General features: G+C 44.4%; 1 protein-coding gene across 2 annotated transcripts in view; it reads left to right on the top strand.

Moving 5' to 3' along the window:
- acer3.S (alkaline ceramidase 3 S homeolog) overlaps nt 1-19,740 on the top strand; it is a 47,156-nt gene extending 27,416 nt beyond the window's left edge. The window contains exons 1-11 of one of the 2 annotated variants that reach the window (XM_041583208.1): nt 4,193-4,322; nt 8,758-8,868; nt 9,989-10,041; nt 10,861-10,913; nt 13,225-13,306; nt 15,174-15,209; nt 16,799-16,857; nt 17,318-17,419; nt 17,524-17,628; nt 17,862-17,907; nt 19,549-19,740. In XM_041583208.1, coding sequence (XP_041439142.1) covers nt 8,781-8,868; nt 9,989-10,041; nt 10,861-10,913; nt 13,225-13,306; nt 15,174-15,209; nt 16,799-16,857; nt 17,318-17,419; nt 17,524-17,628; nt 17,862-17,907; nt 19,549-19,602 — 678 coding nt within the window. In that variant the 5' untranslated portion in view covers nt 4,193-4,322; nt 8,758-8,780 and the 3' untranslated portion in view covers nt 19,603-19,740. 2 annotated transcript variants of the gene reach the window in all.
- Nucleotides 19,741-19,953: the final 213 nt, after the last annotated feature.

The following is a 19,953-nucleotide window of genomic DNA, read 5'->3' as shown; positions in this document are numbered from 1 at the left end:
CCTTCCCAGAGACTATTATCCACTTTTACTATAGGCACCATTCTCTCCCTACTATACCTGCTTATCCCACAGTCACACTCCCTTCCCAGAGACTATTATCCCACTGTTACATATAGGCACCATGTCTCCTACTATACCTGCTATCCCACAGTCACACTCCCTTCCCAAGACTATTATCCACTGTTACTATAGGCACCATCTCTTCCTTACTATACCTGCCTATCCCACAGTCACCACTCCCTTCCCAGAGACTATTATCCACTGTTACTATTAGCACCATCTCTCCCTTTACTATACCTGCTATCCCACAGTCCACAACTCCCTTCCAGAGACTATTATCCACTGTTAACTATAGGCACCATCTCTTTCCTTTCTATACCTGGCCTATCCCACCAGGTCACACACTCCCTTCCCAGAGACTAATTATCCACTGTTACTATAGGACACCATCTCTCCCTACTATACCTGGCTATCCCACAGTCCACACTTCCCTTTCCCAGAAGGACTATTATCCACTGTTACTATAGACACCATCTCTCAACCTCTATACCTGCGTATCCCACAGTCACACTCCCTTCCCCAGAGGTGACTTATTATCCACCTGTTACTATAGGCACCATCTCTCCCTACTATTACCTGCTTTTCCCACAAGTCACCACTCCCTTCCCAGAGACTATTATCGCACTTTACATTAGACACCATCTCTCCCTACTTAATACCTGCTATCCCACAGTCACACTCCTTCCAGAGACATTATCCACTGTTACTATAGGCCACCATCCTCCGCTACTAATACCTGCTATCCCACAGTCCACAGCCATGAAACATTAAAAGCTGGGTAACTTTACACCTGCAACTGCACGTTTCAAACACCAATTAAAGTTTTTGTTCCTACAAAGTTAATTCCAGACCACTAAGTAAAGTCAGCCTCTTTGTGTATGAGTTGCGGCTGGAGAAAACATTCCAGGTTCTGACCCAGGAATTGCTTCCAGCCATTGCTTCTACTTGCTGAACAGCTCCTATCTGAACTCAGCACTGCACAATGTCTCCATGCTACCAAAGAAACTGGGATTGCCGGATTTGGGACCTATGAACAAATAATGAAGTAACTGGTTATTCGTATTTCAGATTATTCACGTGAAAGCTTGTAACTTAAGAGTGAACAGAAATGGAGTACTCCCAGCACACAGTAGCCTATCAACCCTCAGGACAAAACCTTCTTTAGAAGAAAATGTACACCAGAACTCTAACCCCAACAGACATTGGAAGTCCTTAATAAGCCAATCACGAGAGGAAGAAGTTAAAAGATTACAATTAAGTCACTCTCCTCCTCAAAAGCCCCAGGCCCAGATGGCTACTCCATATGCCTATAACAAAAAAAATCCACTAACTAATAATACCTCACTTAACAAAACTGTGCAGCCAGTCCCTAATCCATGTTATCTTTCATATATAACCCTATTGAACAAAAGAAAGCAAAGAACCCTGGTTTATGTCTGGAGCTACAGACCAATAGCCCTTTGAAATCAGTTCAACTCCAGTATTCACTAAACTAATGGCAAATATAGACTGGGGACCCCTCATGGCCAAGCTCATAAACTCAGATCAAGTCGGCTTCATAAGGCAGGTGACAATACCCGCAGGACAATTGACCTAATTGATCCTGTCAACCCTACTACTTAGCTTAGACTCTGAGAAGGCTTTTGACTGCCTCAATTGGGAAATATAAGTGTGGCTGCGGGGTTAGAATACAAGTTTTGAATGGCCCTGTAAAAGGGCCTCCCCATGCCCAGTTGCTTCAGCAAGTCAAACATAAAGTCCCAATTGAGGCAGTCAAAAGCCTTCTCAGAGTCTAAGCTAAGTAGTAGGGTTGACAGGATCAATTAGGTCAATTGTAGACCTAATTGATGGTAGATAGGCACAGGTTAGAATAGGCTTCCAGGCACACCATAAACGGCATTTCAGACCCCAGCATCCATTAAAGGGGTTGTATCACCTTTAAATTAACTGTTAGTTATGAAGTAGAGAGGGATTATTCTCGAGAACAATTTGCAATTGGTTTTCAATTTTTATACTTGTGTTTTTGAGTTATTTAGCTTTTATTCAAGCAATTGCTTTGCAATTTCAGCCATCTGGCTACTATTGGTCCAAATTACCTTAAAGGATAAGTAAACCTTTAAAATAAGTGAATGTAAAAATTGATGAGGGCTATTCTAAGCACTTTTGTTAATTTACATTCATTATTTAATTTTATTTTTAATTCCAAGATATTAAGGGACACATGTACTGTAATATGAATGAATTTTGTTACAACAGCGCCACCTGCTGGTCAGTTTCCCACCAGTCTGACCAGCAAGTAGTCAAGGAAGTTGTCAGGAGAAAGAAAGAGGCTGATGTTCTTCTGCTTTAGGAAAGATGTGAGGAAAAGGTTTCAATTTTATTCCTAAGCAGAAGAAACATCAGCCTCTTTCTTTCTCCTGACAACTTCCTTGGACTACTTGCTGGTCAGACTGGTGGGAAAACTGGACCAGCAGGTGGCGCTGTTTTAACAAAAATTCATTTTATATTTACTAGGGATGCACGGAATCCAGGATTCGGTTCGGGATTCGGCAAGGATTCCGCGCCTTTTCATTCAGATTCGACCGAATCCTTTTCTGCCAGCCGAACTGAATCAAAATCCTAATTTGCATATGCAAATTAGGGCGGGAGAGAAATCGAGTGACTTTTGGTCACAAAAACAAGGAATTAAAAAATGTTTTCCCCTTGCCACCCTTTGCATATGCAAATTAGGATTCAGATTCGGTTATCGTCGAATCTTTCGCAAAGGATTCAGGGGTTCGGCTGAATCCAAAATATGGATTCGTGCATCCCTTAATATTAACAGTACATGTATCCGTTTTGTTCTGGCCTTAAAATTGAACTGAGTATATCTTAGGATATTATATAATCATTATTTTAAAATTTGGTCTTCCCTGGATGCATATAACCAGAATACTCATGAATAGATTGTTAAGGACTACTCAGTGATTCTACATATTAAAGGGAAATATAGAGTAAAATCAATTTAAACCTAAACATAGCTATGGAACTTTGAGACCCTATCTACTGTGTATCCTGTGCTTGAATGGCTGCCCATGGCTAACACAACAGCTTGTTATATAACTTATAGTATACTTATCTGTTATACTACTGTGTATCCTGTGCTTGAATGGCTGCCCCATGGCTTACACAGCAAGCTTGTTTATATAAACTATAGTAGTACTTATCTGTTATCTACTGTGTAATCCTGTGCTTGAATGGCTGCCCCCATGGCTACACAGCAGCTTGTTTATATAAACTATAGTAGTACTTATCTGTTATCTACTGTGTATCCTGGTTGAATGGCTGCCCATGGCTACACAGCAGCTTGTTATATAAACTATAGTAGTACTTATCTGTTATCTACTGTGATCCTGTGCTGAATGGCTGCCCCCATGGCTACACAACAGCTTGTTTATATAAACTATAGTAGTACTTATCTGTTATCTACTGTGTATATCCTGTGTCTTGAATGGCTGCCCCCATGGCTACACAGCAGCTTGTTTATATAAACTATAGTAGTACTTATCTGATATCTACTGTGATCTGTGCTTGAATGGCTGCCCATGGCTAAAGCAGCTGTTTATATAAACTATAGTAGTACTTATCTGTTATCTACTGTGTATCCTGTGCTTCAATGGCTGCCCCCATGGCTACACAGCAGCTTGTTTATATAAACTATAGTAGAGTTTCTGAAGCAAACACTGCAGTTTAAGCAGCGCAGGGCAACACTACATTATAAACTTTGAAACACCTTCATGTTTTGATGTTACTGTTCCTTTAAGGCCGCATACCTACATATCCCTAAGCACTTCATAAAACTCTGCCTCTCATCTTTGGCCACGCCCATGCTTTTTCCCGCCCACACAGGTAGACTTTTTGATATAAAAAAGCTCTAGCTCCGCCTTTACTCGAAAATCACTTAGCCACGCCCTCGCTTTTTACCGACCTTACGCCACAGCCATTGATTCAGCCGTCGCCTCAGTCGCGTGAATTTGCCACGCCCCTTGCTTGCCATTGGACGCTATTGAGTGGGTAAGGAGGAGGAGCTAGGCTGATCCAGTAGAGGCGTGTCAGTTGGTCCCTCACCCTACTCTCCTCAGCTCCTCCCCGGCCGGCTGTGAGGGTACAGGCAGTGCGATGGCTCCGGCGCTGGACAGGCCCGGTTACTGGGGTCCCCCGACCTCCACCCTGGAGTGGTGTGAGGAGAATTACGCGGGTGACCTTCTACATCGCCGAGTTCTGTGAGTACCGGGCGCGGGGGATGCTGGGAGTCACACGGGGCCTTCTGGGAGTTCTGGCTCCTGGATTCACTGCCGGGATGTTCATCTCTGTGGCTGCTGAGCATGCTGGGAGTAATAGTCCCCTCCCTGTCACGCTTATACCGCCTTTACTATTTGTATCAGAGCAAACTGTGGCCTCTAACTGTTGTTTAACTGTAACTCTCAGCTGTAGCTCATGTCCAGGGGTGTGTCCCTATGTACTGGGCCCCTGAGCTCTCTGTATATAATAACTGCTCCCCATGTCACTGACCATTCTATTATTTATTTCTATTATTAGCAGCCCCGCCCTGTACCCTCAACAGTCACTGCCCATAATACTACAACTCCCAGCATGCCTGATAAACCAGCTGCAGAGGCGTGGCCTGTATTACTTGCACCCTCCTCTCTGCTGGGGGACTGCTCAGGGTGCAGGGAGTTACTGGAGAGTTGGGGGTCTCAGTACATGATGTACAGTAGGGAGAGGTGGATGTGAGGGGGTCACAATAGCTCTGAGGGGGTTATGTACTCACCCCAAGCCTTGCAAACTGGCAAGTTAGGTAAGACGTGCCCTTGAGATGGATATGGGGGGCTCCCTGGAGAAGGATATGAGGGGCTCCCTGGAGAAGGATATGAGGGGCTCCCTGGAGAAGGATATGAGGGGCTCCCTGGAGATGGATTTGGGGGGCTCCTTGGAGATGGATTTGGGGGGCTCCCTGGAGAAGGATATGAGGGGCTCCCTGGAGATGGATTTGGGGGGCTCCCTGGAGAAGGATATGGGGGTCTCCCTGGAGATAGATATAAGGGGTTCCTGGAGATGGATTTGGGGGCTCCCTGGAGCTAGATATGAGGGGCTTCCTGGAGATGGACGCCGGGGCTCCTGAGATGGATTTGGGGGTTTTCCTGGAGAAGGATATGAGGGGCTCCCTGAAAATGGATTTGGGGGCTCCCTGGAGAAGGATATGAGGGCTCCCTGGAGATGGATTGGGGGCCCCTGGAGAAGGATATGAAGGGCTCCCTGGAGATGGATTTGGGGGCTCCCTGGAGATGGATTTGGGGGGCTCCCTGGAGAAGGATATGAAGGGCTCCCTGGAGATGGATTTGGGGGGCTCCCTGGAGAAGGATATGGGGGTCTCCCTGGAGATAGATATAAGGGGTTTCCTGGAGATGGATTTGGGGGGCTCCCTGGAGCTAGATATGAGGGGCTTCCTGGAGATGGACGCGGGGCTCCCTGGAGATGGATTTGGGGGTTTTCCTGGAGAAGGATATGAGGGGCTCCCTGAAAATGGATTTGGGGGGCTCCCTGGAGAAGGATATGAGGGGCTCCCTGGAGATGGATTTGGGGGGCTCCCTGGAGAGGAATTGAAGGCTCCCTGGAGATGGATTTGGGGGCTCCCTGGAGATGGATTTGTGGGGGGCTCCCTGGAGAAGGATATGAAGATGAGCTTCCCTGGAGATGGATTTTGGGGGGCTCCCTGGAGAAGGATATGGGGGTCTCCCTGGAGATAGATATGAGGGGTTCCCTGGAGATGGATTTGGGGGGCTCCCTGGAGATGGATTTGGGGGGCTCCCTGGAGATAGATATGAGGGGCTTCCTGAAGATGGATTTGGGGGGCTCCCTGGAGATGGATATGGGGTCTCCCTGGAGATAGATATGAGGGGCTCCCTGGAGATAGATATGAGGGGCTCCCTGGAGATGGACGGGGGGCTCTCCGGAGATGGATTTGGGGGGCTCCCTGGAGAAGGATATGAGGGGCTCCCTGGAGATGGATTTGGGGGCTCCCTGGAGATGGATTTGGGGGGCTCCCTGGAGAAGGATATGGGGGGCTCCCTGGAGATGGATATGGGGGGCTCCCTGGAGATGGATATGAGGGGCTACCTGGAGAAGGATATGAGGGGCTCCCTGGAGATGGATTTGGTGGGCTCCTTGGAGATGGATTTGGGGGGCTCCCTGGAGAAGGATATGAGGGGCTCCCTGGAGATGGATTTGGGGGGCTCCCTGGAGAAGGATATGGGGGGTCTCCCTGGAGATAGATATAAGGGGTTTCCTGGAGATGGATTTGGGGGGCTCCCTGGAGCTAGATATGAGGGGCTTCCTGGAGATGGACGCGGGGCTCCCTGGAGATGGATTTGGGGGGCTCCCTGGAGATGGATATGGGGGGCTCCCTGGAGATGGATATGGGGGGCTCCCTGGAGATGGATATGGGGGGCTCCCTGGAGATGGATTTGGGGGGCTCCCTGGAGATGGATTTGGGGGGCTCCCTGGAGATGGATTTGGGGGGCTCCCTGGAGATGGATTTGGGGGGCTCCCTGGAGATAGATATGGGGGCATTACATCCAGTGTGGCCACAATTAGCCGACTGCTATAGACTTACATGGGACAAGATTCCAGTGGACGAGCCCTGAATCCTGTATTTCCTGTATCTGCTCTCAGAGCCGCAGGTTGAACTGGTGCTAAGGTGACTCTGTCGGAACTGGTAGTCACATGACTTTGTTGCCTTTTAGACTGAAGGGCACGCTTCCCTCGGCATGTCGTTGCCCATACAGAATTCCCATACTCTGTTATTTGCCCATTGACACATGAAAGGTGTCTGGTCCCAATTAACAGGACTGGCCTCTCTGATCTGAGCCAGACACATGCAGGAGCTTGGAATGCCCCAGTACTACTCAGTAGTAGTACCCACTTTCTGCTATGGCTGCTACTGTATCTTGGGTCAGTTTCTCTGCTTCACTTTGGGAGGAGTAAAGGTGGCCATACACGGATAGATCCGCTCGTTTGGCGATGTCGCCAAACGAGCGGATCTCCCTCCGATATGCCCACCTTGAGGTGGGCAATATCGGGCTGATCCGATCGTGGGCCCTAGGGCCCAACGATCGGATCCTAGCGTTCGCCAAACGGGCGGTCGGATCGCGGGACCGCATCAACGAACAGATGCGGCCGCGATCCGACGGGATTTTTAATCTGGCCGACTTTCGGCCAGATCTCGATCGGGGAAGCCCGTCGGGGGCCCCCATACACGGGCCAATAAGCTGCCGACACGGTCTGTCGGCAGCTTTTATCGGCCCGTGTATGGCCACCTTAACTGTAACGGGAAGCAAAAGATACAACTCTGTCTGTTAATTGGCTCATGTGACCCAACATGTATGATTTGTGTGGTGTGTTTGTGTGCACCGTGAATCATAAGATCCCAGGCGACGCCCCTTATTTTTTAAAATGGCAATTTACTATTTAGGATTACCCAATGGTACTTCTAGAAAAGTATATTATTCTGAAAATGGTTTATTTAAATGAAGCATCTGTTTTATGGAGACCTTCATTGTTTAAGAGGGTTATAGTTTTACTTTAAAAGTGAGCTTCCTGGGCTGGTGCTTATTCTGATTGGATGTCATGATATCAGTTGCAATCAGCCACTCTCCCCCACACACACACACACACCTGATCTTTCACTGACATTATTTTCATTTTATTTTTTTATGTTCAGTGTGAAACCCTCAGAAATAAAACTTTCAAGTAGAATTTCTTTTAATACAGGGTCTTTCTCTAACCAGAATCAGGTCTCGTATTGGCGAGGGTCTTTTGCTCAGCTGCTGTCTCTTCCTTAAACCCAGATTGGGAGCGCTCCCCCATCAGCCTCTCGTTGTGTTTGAGACACAGGGAGATGTCACACACAGCTATGGATTTTCTGAGCATTAAGTGCCGTGCGTAGCTTTTCCGGCTCAGTAAGTTGCACTGTCCCATGAGTAAAGATTCCATGTTCCACTGATTACTTAGCAAGCAGTGGAGTAAACCTTTCACATAAGTGAATGTAAAATGAATGAGAGTATTATGCTAAGCACTTTTGTAATGTACATTTATTAATTATTTTGTTTTTATTCCAAGATATTAAGGGATACATGTACTGTTAATATGAATGAATTTTGTTACAACAGCGCCACCTGCTGGTCAGTTTCCCACCAGTCTGACCAGCAAGTAGTCAAGGAAGTTGTCAGGAGAAAGAAAGAGGCTGATGTTCTTCTGCTTAGGAAAGATGTGAGAAAGGTTTCTAATTTTATTCCTAAGCAGAAGAACATCAGCCTCTTTCTTTCTCCTGACAACTTCCTTGACTACTTGCTGGTCAGACTGGTGGGAAACTGACCAGCAGGTGGCGCTGTTGTAACAAAATTCATTCATATTAACACTACATGTATCTTGGAATGAAAAATAATGAATGTATTTTTACAAAAGTGCTTAGAATAGCTCCCCCATCAATCTTACATCCACTTATTTTAAAGGTTTACTTATTGGGTCTCCGTGTCTCATGTAGGTCCCAGATATAACCTCATGTAACTTATGTTAATATTTTAGCGATGCTTCCTTTATAAGTAGCCGTTGGCTCATTGCTTCCACCGCTTCTGAATGTCTCCCCTTTCTGTTTTACAGGGAACACAGTGAGTAACCTGATTATGATCCTACCTCCCATCTTCGGTGCAATTCAGACGGTAAAAGATGGATTAGAGACGCGCTATTTGGTTTCCTTTTTGGGACTTGCAGGTAGGTGTTGGGGTGCACTGAGAGCTCAATATTGTTATATGTCACTTGCTTGCCTTTCTCCCATCATTCTCTGCTACTTCCATCGCCATCGTCATGCTTATGATGCCCATACACAGAGCAATATGATTGGTCAGTCTGGCCTGAACCATTGCTGTGTGTATTGACCCCCACTTTGTGGCCAAGGAGCAAATGGTTGAGACCAGCAGTTGATGCTTTTTGGCTCCCAAGAATGCAAATCCAGGGAGCCCTTTGCGAGCAGGCCTGGGGTCAGGATAAATGCTCTTAAATTCCAGACTCCTCAAGCTTTTCAAACGTTGGTACAGGCATGGGATCCATTATCCGGGAAACCATTATCCAGAAAACTCAATTACGGAAAAGCCGTCTCCCATAGATTTTATCCAAGTACCGGTAATCCAAATATTTAAAAATCATTTCCTTTTTCTGTGTAATAGTAAAACAGTAGTTTGTACTTGATCCCAACTAAGATATAATTAATCCTTATTGGAGGCAAAATCAGCCTATTGGGTTTATTTTTTGTTTACATGGTTTTCTAGCAGATTTAGGGGCTGATTTATCAAAGGTCGAGATGAATTTTCGAATTGAAAAATTTCAAAATTCGAGCTATTTTTGTGTACTTCGACTAGGCAATAGTCCAAATTCTAATTGAATTTGCAAAAAAATTGAATATCAAAATTTATCATGTACTGTCTCTTTGGAGTCAACTGTGGACAAAGTTTTTTTTGGGAAAAACTTTGAATCGAATTAGATTGAATGTGCTATTCCTACGATTTGAGCAATTCCAATTTGGCCAAATACAGACCTATTCGATCAAACACAGTCCTATTCGACCCAAAAAAAACTTTGACTTAACTTCAGTTGGCCTTTTTGGATTAGAATTTTGACGTTTTTTCAATTCGAAATTCGACCCTTGATAAATATGCCCCTTAAAGTATGAAGATCCAAATAACAGAAAGAGCCAATATCTGGACAATCCCAGGTCCTGAGCATTCTGGATAACAGGTCCCATACCTGTAATAATCTGCCCCTTAGACAAGAGCTGAACAAACTGTAGCCGCATGTAGCCGGGCACAAAAGTCTTGACTCTGTGTTTGTCTTGCAGCCGTGGGGATGGGCTCGTGGTGTTTCCACATGACGTTGCAGTATGAAATGCAGGTAAGTACCCACACAGGACACACCATGTTTATTACATTTGGGTGGGATTTAATTTATTAGGTAAATATCATACACTGAGAGGCAATTTCGAATTCATGTGAGTTTTTTTTTAAATCTCCCATAAACTCGAAATTCGAACAATCAAAATTTATTAATAGAATCGAATCGGGTGAATAGAACTCGAATTGAATTCGAACCGAATTTAAAAAACTCTTTGAGTTTTTTCCCCCGAAAAAAAAATTGAAAGTCAGGAAGGCTGCAAACGACTCAAACTTGATCCCCATTGACTTAAACTGTAATTAGGCAGGTTTTAGGTGGCGTATAGTCGAATTTGAGTTCTTAAAGGGCCAGAGTATGATAAATCTTGAAATTCGAATTTTTTAAAAAAAAAAACAAAAAACCTTGAATCGAATTTGAATAACTCCCTAGTAGAAATGTGACAGTTGACCATAAAAAAAACTTGAAATTTAGAATGCGAGTCCTTTGGCCAGTTGACAGTGACACTGCTGAAGGCTGCCTAAACCTGAGCTGGAGGGACAATGGGGTTCACAGCTGCTATTGTTTGCCCAGTTTAATATGGCATCTCTCTTTCCCTGGAATGTGAACCAGTAAGTCATGATTGGCTGAGATTCTGCACTCCCATTGGTTATAGGTCTGCCTATCTCAGAGGGAGAGGATCTCTGGGCCCACAGATCAGAGGGTATAAAGGTGCCAATCTCTTGGGCTAGTCCCATGTCTTGTTCGGAGGCAGGTTGTGTATCGTATTAACTGTTCTTTGCACCACTTATGTAATATCTCCCTTTCTCTCTGCACCTTTAGCTGCTGGATGAGCTGCCCATGATCTACAGTTGCTGTGTCTTTGTCTACTGCCTGTAAGTACCTACCACTGAGCTGCCAACTTCACTATGGAACTTGTTTTAGCCAATTATTTATGTGCCCGGCCCACCTCCATATTGCCAACATGTGGGAGGACACCGTATGACAAGGAACACCTTGATAGGCTGGACCTCCATGAGTTGGCATTCAGTCCTGACTGTCAGTCATTTGGGCTAAGGCAGTATTAAAGGAGAAGGAAAGCTACCGAAGCAGTTTATTACCAATAGATTAGACACAATAGTGCAAGCTATAAATATATTTATTCTGCACAAGCTTTACCATACCTGAGTAAACAGCTCTAGAAGCTCTTTCTGTTTGTTTAGGATAGCAGCTGCCATATTAGCTTGGTGTGACATCAGCAGTTTCTGTGAAAATTGTGGACAAAACAGGCTCAAAACCGCAGAATCTTTGCTGCAAGGTTTATTAAACACAACATGTTTCGAGCATTGTGGCTCTTTGTCAAGTGAGCCACAATGCTCGAAACATCTGCAGAAACTGCAGATGTTTGGCTTCTAAGTGGGACAGAAGCAGTGGCACAGGCAGGTAATGGTGTAATTGGTATCAACCCACTTTATTTCGTTGGTGTGACATCACTTCCTTCCTGAGTCTCTCCCTGCTCACTCATAGCTCTGGGCTCAGATTACAGCAGGAAGGGCAGAGGGAGAGAGGAGCAAACTGAGCATGCTCAAGCCCTAGCCCTGGAGGTTTAAGCTGAAAACAGGAAGTCTGATACAGAAGCCCATGAGTACACAATAGAAGGAAAGAAATGTGCTGTTTCTTTTGACAGAGGACTCAGAGCAGCATTACTTTGAGGGGTTACTGGTGTATTTATATAGACTTTTCTGTTAAGGCTTACTTAGTTTTAGCCGTTCCTTCTCCTTTAAGGACCAAGTGTCTCAACTGATTCTCCTGTACCATGCCAATAGGAAAGGGGGAAGGGGTGTACGGGTTCTGCTGTCAGGGTAGTGAGTCTACTGGGTAGTGAACCAAAGGAACAGTAGGAGCAGAGCAGCTGAAGTGTATTGGGGAGAAAGGTAACAAAAAAAAAAGAAATAAAGTGTCATAAGTAAGTCATTTATGTACAAGCAGAACCCTGATGTGGCCAAGTAAAATATAATGTTTCCTGTGTATTTACTAGGGATTCCCCGAATCCACTATTTTGGATTCGGCCGAATCCTTCGCCAAAGATTCGACCGAATCCAAATTTGCATATGCAAATTAGTGGTGGGAAGGGGAAAACATTTTTTACTTCCTTATTTTGTGACAAAAGGTCATGTGATTTCCCTCCCCACCCCTAATTTGCACATGCAAATTCGGATTTGGTTCAGCCAGGGCAGGAGGATTCTGCTGAATCCTGCTGAAAAAGGCCGAATCCGGGATTTGGTTCATCCCTAGTATTTACAAAATTGTGTTTCAGAGCCGATACAATATATGTAACCGTTTCATTCAGCCCAAAACGAGACTCTATAAACACCAGCCATCCTGCAATGTAGGGTAACCCAATCCCTGGCGAGAGCCCAAAGTAAATCCACACACACTGCACGATGTTTGTTTATAACACCCTAGTGGTTACAGAGAGTCACTGTGAGTGTTACAAACACAATTCAACCAAGTGAAATGATTCCCCGGCTGAATCCCCCAAAACCATCTCCTCTCTATTCCCCCCTGTCTTGAGCTGGATCTTATAAGTGTCTCTTATATAAATGAGCCACTAAAATCCAGATCTAGTTGGTAATACAGAGAGTTTACTTGGCTTATAGAAGAAACAGCCAGCAATGGAGCCGCTCCAAGGGATCTGCTTTGTACCAATCAAAGCCTTATGCTATTTTTCTCATTAAAGGGGTTGTTCACCTTTAAATTAACTGTTGGTATGATGTAGAGAGTGATAGTCTAAGAAAATTTGCGATTGTTTTTTATTTTTTATTAGTGGTTTTTGAGCTGTTTAGCTTTTTATTCAGCAGTTCTTCAATTTGCATTTTACGCAGTCTGGTTGCTAGGGTGCAAATTACCCTTGCAACCAGGCCTGAATTGAAAGATGAGTAATAAAAAGCAACAACAGTACATTTGTAACCTTACAGAGCATTTGTTTTTTAGATGGGGTCAGCGACGCCCATTTGAAAGCTGCAAAGAGTCAAAAGAAAAAGGCAAATAATTATAAACGTATAAAAAATAAATAGTTAGGACCAATTGAAAAGTTGCTTAGAATTGGGCATTCTATAACATACTAAAATTACCTTAAATGTGAACCACCCCTTTAATAATTTACACTGATATTCATACAATTCTTGCTCTTTTTTTCCCCCACAGATATGAATGTTTCAAGAACAGAAATTCTTACAATTATGCGCTGCTCATCCTACTGATACTCTTCAGCTTAATAGTCACTACAGTAAGTGTCTCGCATCCATTCGTTTCTGTTGCCGTACTGCCGTGTGATATATTGGGCGACTATTATGACACTGTGAACTTCTATTGGATACAGAACTTGTAGGAGGCTGCATGTTTTGGTTGAATAAATGACAATAACGCCTGTGGCACCCCTGGGAATTTCATTGCTGCTCCCTGTACCCCCCATATAGTTAATAGGCTGTAAATGTGGGCTGGTAGGCAGGCCTTGTAAGAGACATTATTTCAAACGGTACAAGTAAGGGGAATATTAGTAGTATTATCCCTCTAACCACAATTTATTTATTTCATTTTCACAGTGCAAGAATCTCATTTGGATTAAAGGATAAGTAAATCTTTAAAATAAGTGAATGTAAAACTGATGAGGGGACTATTCTAAACACTTTTGCAATGTACATTCATTATTTATTTTGTTTTTATTCCAAGATATTAAGGCAGGGGTCCCCAACCTTTTTTACTCGTGAGCCACATTTAAATGTAAAAAGAGTTGGAGAGCAACACTAGCATGAGAAAGTCCAGCGGGATGTCAAATAAGGCCTTTGATTGGCTGTTTGGTAGCCCCTATATGGACTGGCAGAATACAGGAGACTCTGTTTGGCAGTACACGTGGTTTTTATACAACCAAAACTTGCCTCTAAGCCAGGAATTCAAAAATAAGCTCCTGCTTTGAGGCCACTGGGAGCAACATCCAAGGGGCTGGAGAGCAACATGTTGCTCGCGAGCTACTGGTTGGGGACCACTGTATTAAGGGATACATCTACTGTTAATATGAATGAATTTTGTTAAACATCGCCACCTGCTGGTCAGTTTCCCACCAGTCTGACCAGCAAGTAGTCAAGGAAGTTGTCAGGAGAAAGAAAGAGGCTGCTCTGATGTTCTTCTGCTTAGGAAAGATGTGAGAAATGTTTCTAATTTTATTCCTAAGCAGAAGAACATCAGCCTCTTTCTTTCTCCTGACAACTTCCTTGACTACTTGGTGGTCAGACTGGTGGGAAAATGACCAGCAGGTGGCGCTGTTGTAACAAAATTCATATATATTAACAGTACATGTATCCCTTAATATCTTGGAATAAAAACAAAATAAATAATAAATGTACACTGCAAAAGTGCTTAGAATAGATCCCTCGTCAATTTTACATTCACTTATTTTAAAGGTTTACTTATCCTTTAAGAGGTAGAGCAGTTTCCCCAAAGCCCTGAGTATGAGGCACGTTGCAGCCTGCACTGCCCAGTAACATAGTGCCACCTACTGCTTATCTCTGTAACAACAGGCCCTGGCACCAGTCCTTTATCCACAAGAGAATGGCACTTGGGCTTGTATTTCGGCTGAGAATAAACTATTCCCTGTTGTTACAATTACCCAAAGCCCCAATATAATTCACAGTTTGTCAGGTTACTGCAGGTCCTTGGAGTCTCTAGACGCCAACGCAGGTCTGAGCAGCTATAGCTACAGGCATGACCCTGCAGGGCATATATTGAATCTTTCTGCTTTGTTTATAAAAGCAGTGAAATTTGTCTTCCTAGGTGAACTTCCCCTTTAGTTGTGCAACTGAACGGCCTTTAAAATAAAAGATTTGGATCCTGCCTTTATCCGGTGAACCAGAAGTACCTGCTGGGTTTAATGAAAGTGCCATTTATATACCAGGCACTTTTCTGAAGTTGGCTGAGAATATCAACCCCTCTCCCGCCAGCTAGAGCCTCTGTAAAATGAGATGAGAGACTGGCAGTTTAGCTTTATCCCTGAACAGAACAGCAGCCCCCAGGGGTCACTAGCCCGATGCCCAGCTGTGAGAATTGGCTCATTCTCCTGCCTCCGTCTCTCTCTCACGCTCTTCTTTCTCTCTCTACAGGTTTATTTAAGGTTGAAGGAGCCTGTCTTTCATCAGGTAAGTACATGTGCCTCATACAGAGCTGTGTCTCTATACAAACAATGCCTTGGGTTCAGCAGGAGCAGCCCATATTGGGACATACAACTTGTTGGATTAATAAACACTTTGATTTTCTGTGGCCCCCCAGGAAGAACTTTACCCTTGTACTGTATTATTGCTGTACAATTAGGGTATATGTTGCCTTTAAATCCTAACCTGTTTTTCTGCTGCTTACAAATAAACTTTGGGGCCCTTCAGCGCTGCATTCTCCACCTACTGATGCTGAACAGTAACCAGATAGAGCCCTGGGCCCCGCTGAGTGCACCATTCACTCCTCTGCTAATTAACTGCTAATTAACTGCTGGAAAGTGTCAGATCCATCCTCATATATCAGCGCCAGCCTTTGTGCCCCTCAGCCTGACAGTCACGTGATGCAGCAGCATTAACAAGGGGCCTGTGGCACATACAGGGTTAATTCACGACCCTCTCAGCTCCAGATTAATCACAAACTCATGTAAATGCTCATTAAGTCTCTTTCCAACATTTGTTCCCACATTTGCAGATTATAGGGAAGGTGGGGGCTCCCATCAGAAACTCAAATTTTATACTGGGGAATGTGAAACTCCCGGGGACGACTAGACTGCCTCCTGCTGGCTAGAATCCAAATGGCCGGCGGGATGGCACTCGGAGCACCTCGTTTTCCCAAGTCGGCCGCAGTTTTCCTCATGATGCAACTTCGGGCGACTTCAGAAAACAAAGTGCATTGATTTCCAGAATGTAAATAGCCGGCGGGAGGCAGTTTGGGGAGATTAGTTGTCCCAGAGGAAGAGGAGATTAGTTGTTGGGCGACTAATCTCCCCGAATCTGAGTGTGTGTCTCTGCCTTAAAGGAGAACTAAACCTCCCCAAAGCTTCCAGGCATTTCCCCCCTCTCCCTCCCCGCAATGTGCTTTAGTGGGGAAAAATAAACCTTTTAAAATATTCTCACCCTTAAATGCAGAGAAGCGCAGCAGAGCTCCCAGTCACCATCTTGCAGACATTCGTTTAGTCTTCGGGTCTCAACACCGATTTTCGCATGCACAGTTGCAGCCAATTCCTGACTTGGCCCAACTTCACTTCCTCCGGCAGGCGTTGAGACCCGAAGACAACATGAAGATCCGCAAGATAAAGACTGGGAGCTTCACTTCTCTGTAATTCAGAGTGAGAATTTTTGAAATGCTTATTTTTTTAAAATAGGCAGAAGAACATCAGCACAGCCTCCTGACAACTTCCTTGACTACTTGCTGGTCAGACTGGTGGGAAACTGACCAGCAGGTGGCGCTGTTGTAACAAAATTCATTCATATTAACACTACATGTATCCCTTAATATCCTGGAATTAAAACAAAATAAATAATCAATGTACATTACAAAAGTGCTTAGAATAGCCCCCTCATCAATTTTACATTCACTTATTTTAAAGGTTTGCTTATCCTTAAAGTGCTGGGTAAGCATGAAAGGTGCTAAGCTTAATTGTAAAGGATTAGTAAACCTTCAGTGGATTTTTAATTAAGTATAAGTGCTTTTACACTGACTGCCGATATACTGACGCCTCTTCCTTTCCCTGCAGGTTATGTACGGACTGCTAGTGTCCTTCCTAGTCCTCAGATCTGTGTATATAGTGACCTGGTAAGTGATCCCAGCCAATCCTCTGGCCTTCTCTAAAGCTTCACATATATGGGCTCATCATGTACCCCATATTGCAGCCATTAAAGCGGTTGTTCAACTTTAAATTAACTATTAGTATGCTGTAGAGAGGGATATTCCGAGACAATTTGCAATTGGTTTTATTATTTGTGGTTTTTGAGTTATTTAGCTTTTTAATTCAGCAGCTCTCCACTCTGAAATTTCAGCCATCTGGATGCTAGGGTCCAAATTCCCCTAGCAATCATTCATTGATTTGAATAGGAGACTGGAATATGAATAGGAGAGGACTGAATAGAAAGAGGAGTAATAAAAAGCAGCAATAACAATACATTTGTAGCCTTACAGAGCATTTGGTTTTAGCTGGGGTCAGTGACCCCCATTTGGGCCAATGCTTATACACAAGTCCAAATTTTAACTCCAACCTCTATTTTCCATCCCCTAGGGTGTACCCGTGGCTGAGAGGACTAGCCTACACCTCTCTAGGTTTGTTTTTATTAGGGTTCCTGCTGTGGAACGTGGACAACATTTTCTGTAGTACCTGGAGGTAAGTGGCAGCTTTGTGCCCATGGAATGCCCTCAGTGTGGGCAGCGGATTGGTGGCTCTCAGAACTGGCTGAAAATAACCACGAATTTGATTTTGTTTTCTAGGGAAGTGCGGCAAAACGTACCACCAGTAGTGGGCGCTGTCACCCAGTTCCATGCCTGGTGGCACATTCTCACAGGACTGGGCTCCTATCTGCACATCTTGTTCAGGTACCTGGGGAACCCGAGACTCTTGTTCATTATCTTTTTTAGGGAGAACCTAAACATTCTCCCTCAATTTTCCAGTAGACTAATACCCTAACAAGGGAGGGCATCACAGATCTCTGTTACCTTTCCCCTTTTTCTCACCTTGTTTCCCCTCCTCCTCTTCCATATTCCCAGCAAATTCATTCCCTTTAATACATTGAAACTGAAATCCTGTCTTTTCTCCCCGTTGCTGACAGTTTATACACAAGGACGCTCTACCTGAAGTACCGACCTAAAGTAAAGGTGAGTGGCCTGAATTCTCACGTGTACCTATGGGCAGACTTGTTACCTGTTACCCCCCTGTTTCTCTCTATATTACCTTTCTCTGTCCCTGAGGTGTCAGCAGTGAGTAACATCATTTCTGGCATGTGATTGGTTAGATGGAACTCTCCTCCAATGAGCATTTAGCCAGTAACGTGTTTTCAGAATAACTGCCACGGGCACAGGGTCTTGATTTAAAGGAGAATTCAACCTGTAAAAAAAAAAAAAAAACCCTACCCTTGGTAGACCCCCCTCCCCCGCAGCCTACCTGCCCCCCGGGCTAATGGCCCTCATTTTTTACTTGCCCCTCCGTGCAGATTCTGGCCTCAGAGTTCACGGCAGCCACCTTCTTTCTTCTGTCTTTTTTCGGAAGTTTCGGTTGGAGTAAATTTCTGGTCCCGAACCACTGCTCATGCAGCGAAAGTCACGAAAATTTCCAAACATTTTTTGGAAATTTACTTGACTTTCTGCGCATGCACAGTTGTTCGGAACTGGAAATTTATTCCAACTGCGCATGCACCGAAAATGCCGTCAGTACATGAAGATTATCAGAGAAGAAGAAGATGGCTGCCGTGAACTCCGAGGCCATAATCTGCACGGAGGGGTAAGTAAAACATTAGGGGCATTTGCTGGGGGGGGGCAGGTAGGCTGCAGGGGAGGGTTTTTTTTAAACTACGGGTTGAATTCTCCTTTAAAGGGGACCGCTACCTAAAACTGGTGTCATGTTTACATTGGGAACGTGGGGGGGGGCATTATACATTGATTCCCAGGGACTAAACTGAACCTCGGTGCTGCCAGCAAGAGCCTGGTACAGCGCCAGGACACCATCTTCCTTTCATTCCATAAACTGTAGTCTGTGATGCATTTATGAAAGAGCAGCCAACACAAATACAGGACTGCAACTCCCAGCTTCCCATTGGTACATCATGTATTGGGAGTCCCTCATATACTCCTATAAAAATCAGTTCAGTTGATAATTATGGCTTGGCTTTTAGTGTCAGAGGGCTGATAATGAGCCCAATTATGCACTAAGGTGCTGCTCAGCCTCCTCTCTCTCCTAATTTAATATTAGTGATTCCATTTATAGGAGGATGGGTGTGAGCTGCCGTGTTTTAAAGGGGACCTGTCACCCAGACATAAAAATCTGTAGAATAATAGTCCTTTTCAAATTAAACATATAATCCAAATTCTAATTTTTATTAAAGAATTTATAGCTGTTGTAAGCTCATTTTAAAAATCTCAGCTGTCAATCAAATATTGCCCACCCCTCTATGCCTTAGGCAATTACTTTCATTTTCCATTCAGGTGGATGGACATCAGGTCCCCCATTCACAAACAAGATTCTGAGATGATACAAGACTTGTCTTAATAAGTGTCCACACAATGGCTCCTGCCTGCTTGCTGTAATTATTACATCCCAGACTGAAGGAAACACAATTTAAATCATTTATACAGTGTAATTAAAGTTCATTTTACTTGACTAATGTGATGAAATAGGATTTGGAATAATTTTTTTTGGGTGACGGGTCCCCTTTAAGCTGTAGCATCGCTGTGTGTAGGGAACAAAGGGGTGAGATTAACGGTAAACCATGTGACTGTTTTGTCTTGTTTTCATTGGTGCAGTTCATGTTCGGAATGTGGCCGGTGATTATGGTGGAGAACCCCAAGAGACTTTGACCAAGCAGAACTTGAAGCACCCCAAACACATTCCAGATTGTACAGCAGCACCCATGAACTCTGACCCCTGAATCTATGCAATGGACTTCAATACACGCGTAACTCTTATATTATATATGTGCAGCGCATAGAACTCCATCCACGTGTGGGCTCTTCCTTCTCACATTTATACACGCGGGTGTCTAGAGCCAAACCCAGCTCAGTGGGAACATTCCTCCTGTTCATCTCGGTGTAATTCCCTTCTCTGCCAGCAGGGGCAGCATGTTGCTGTACAAGAGGCTACGGGTGGGTGTGTGGGACAAAACACATTTCTGCTGGTGACAGAAACAACACAGGGGATCAATAATGCAA

The sequence above is a fragment of the Xenopus laevis genome, chromosome 2S, assembly GCF_017654675.1.
Source record: "Xenopus laevis strain J_2021 chromosome 2S, Xenopus_laevis_v10.1, whole genome shotgun sequence".
NCBI lineage: Eukaryota > Metazoa > Chordata > Amphibia > Anura > Pipidae > Xenopus > Xenopus laevis.
This window is presented reverse-complemented; position numbering and strand designations above follow the sequence as displayed.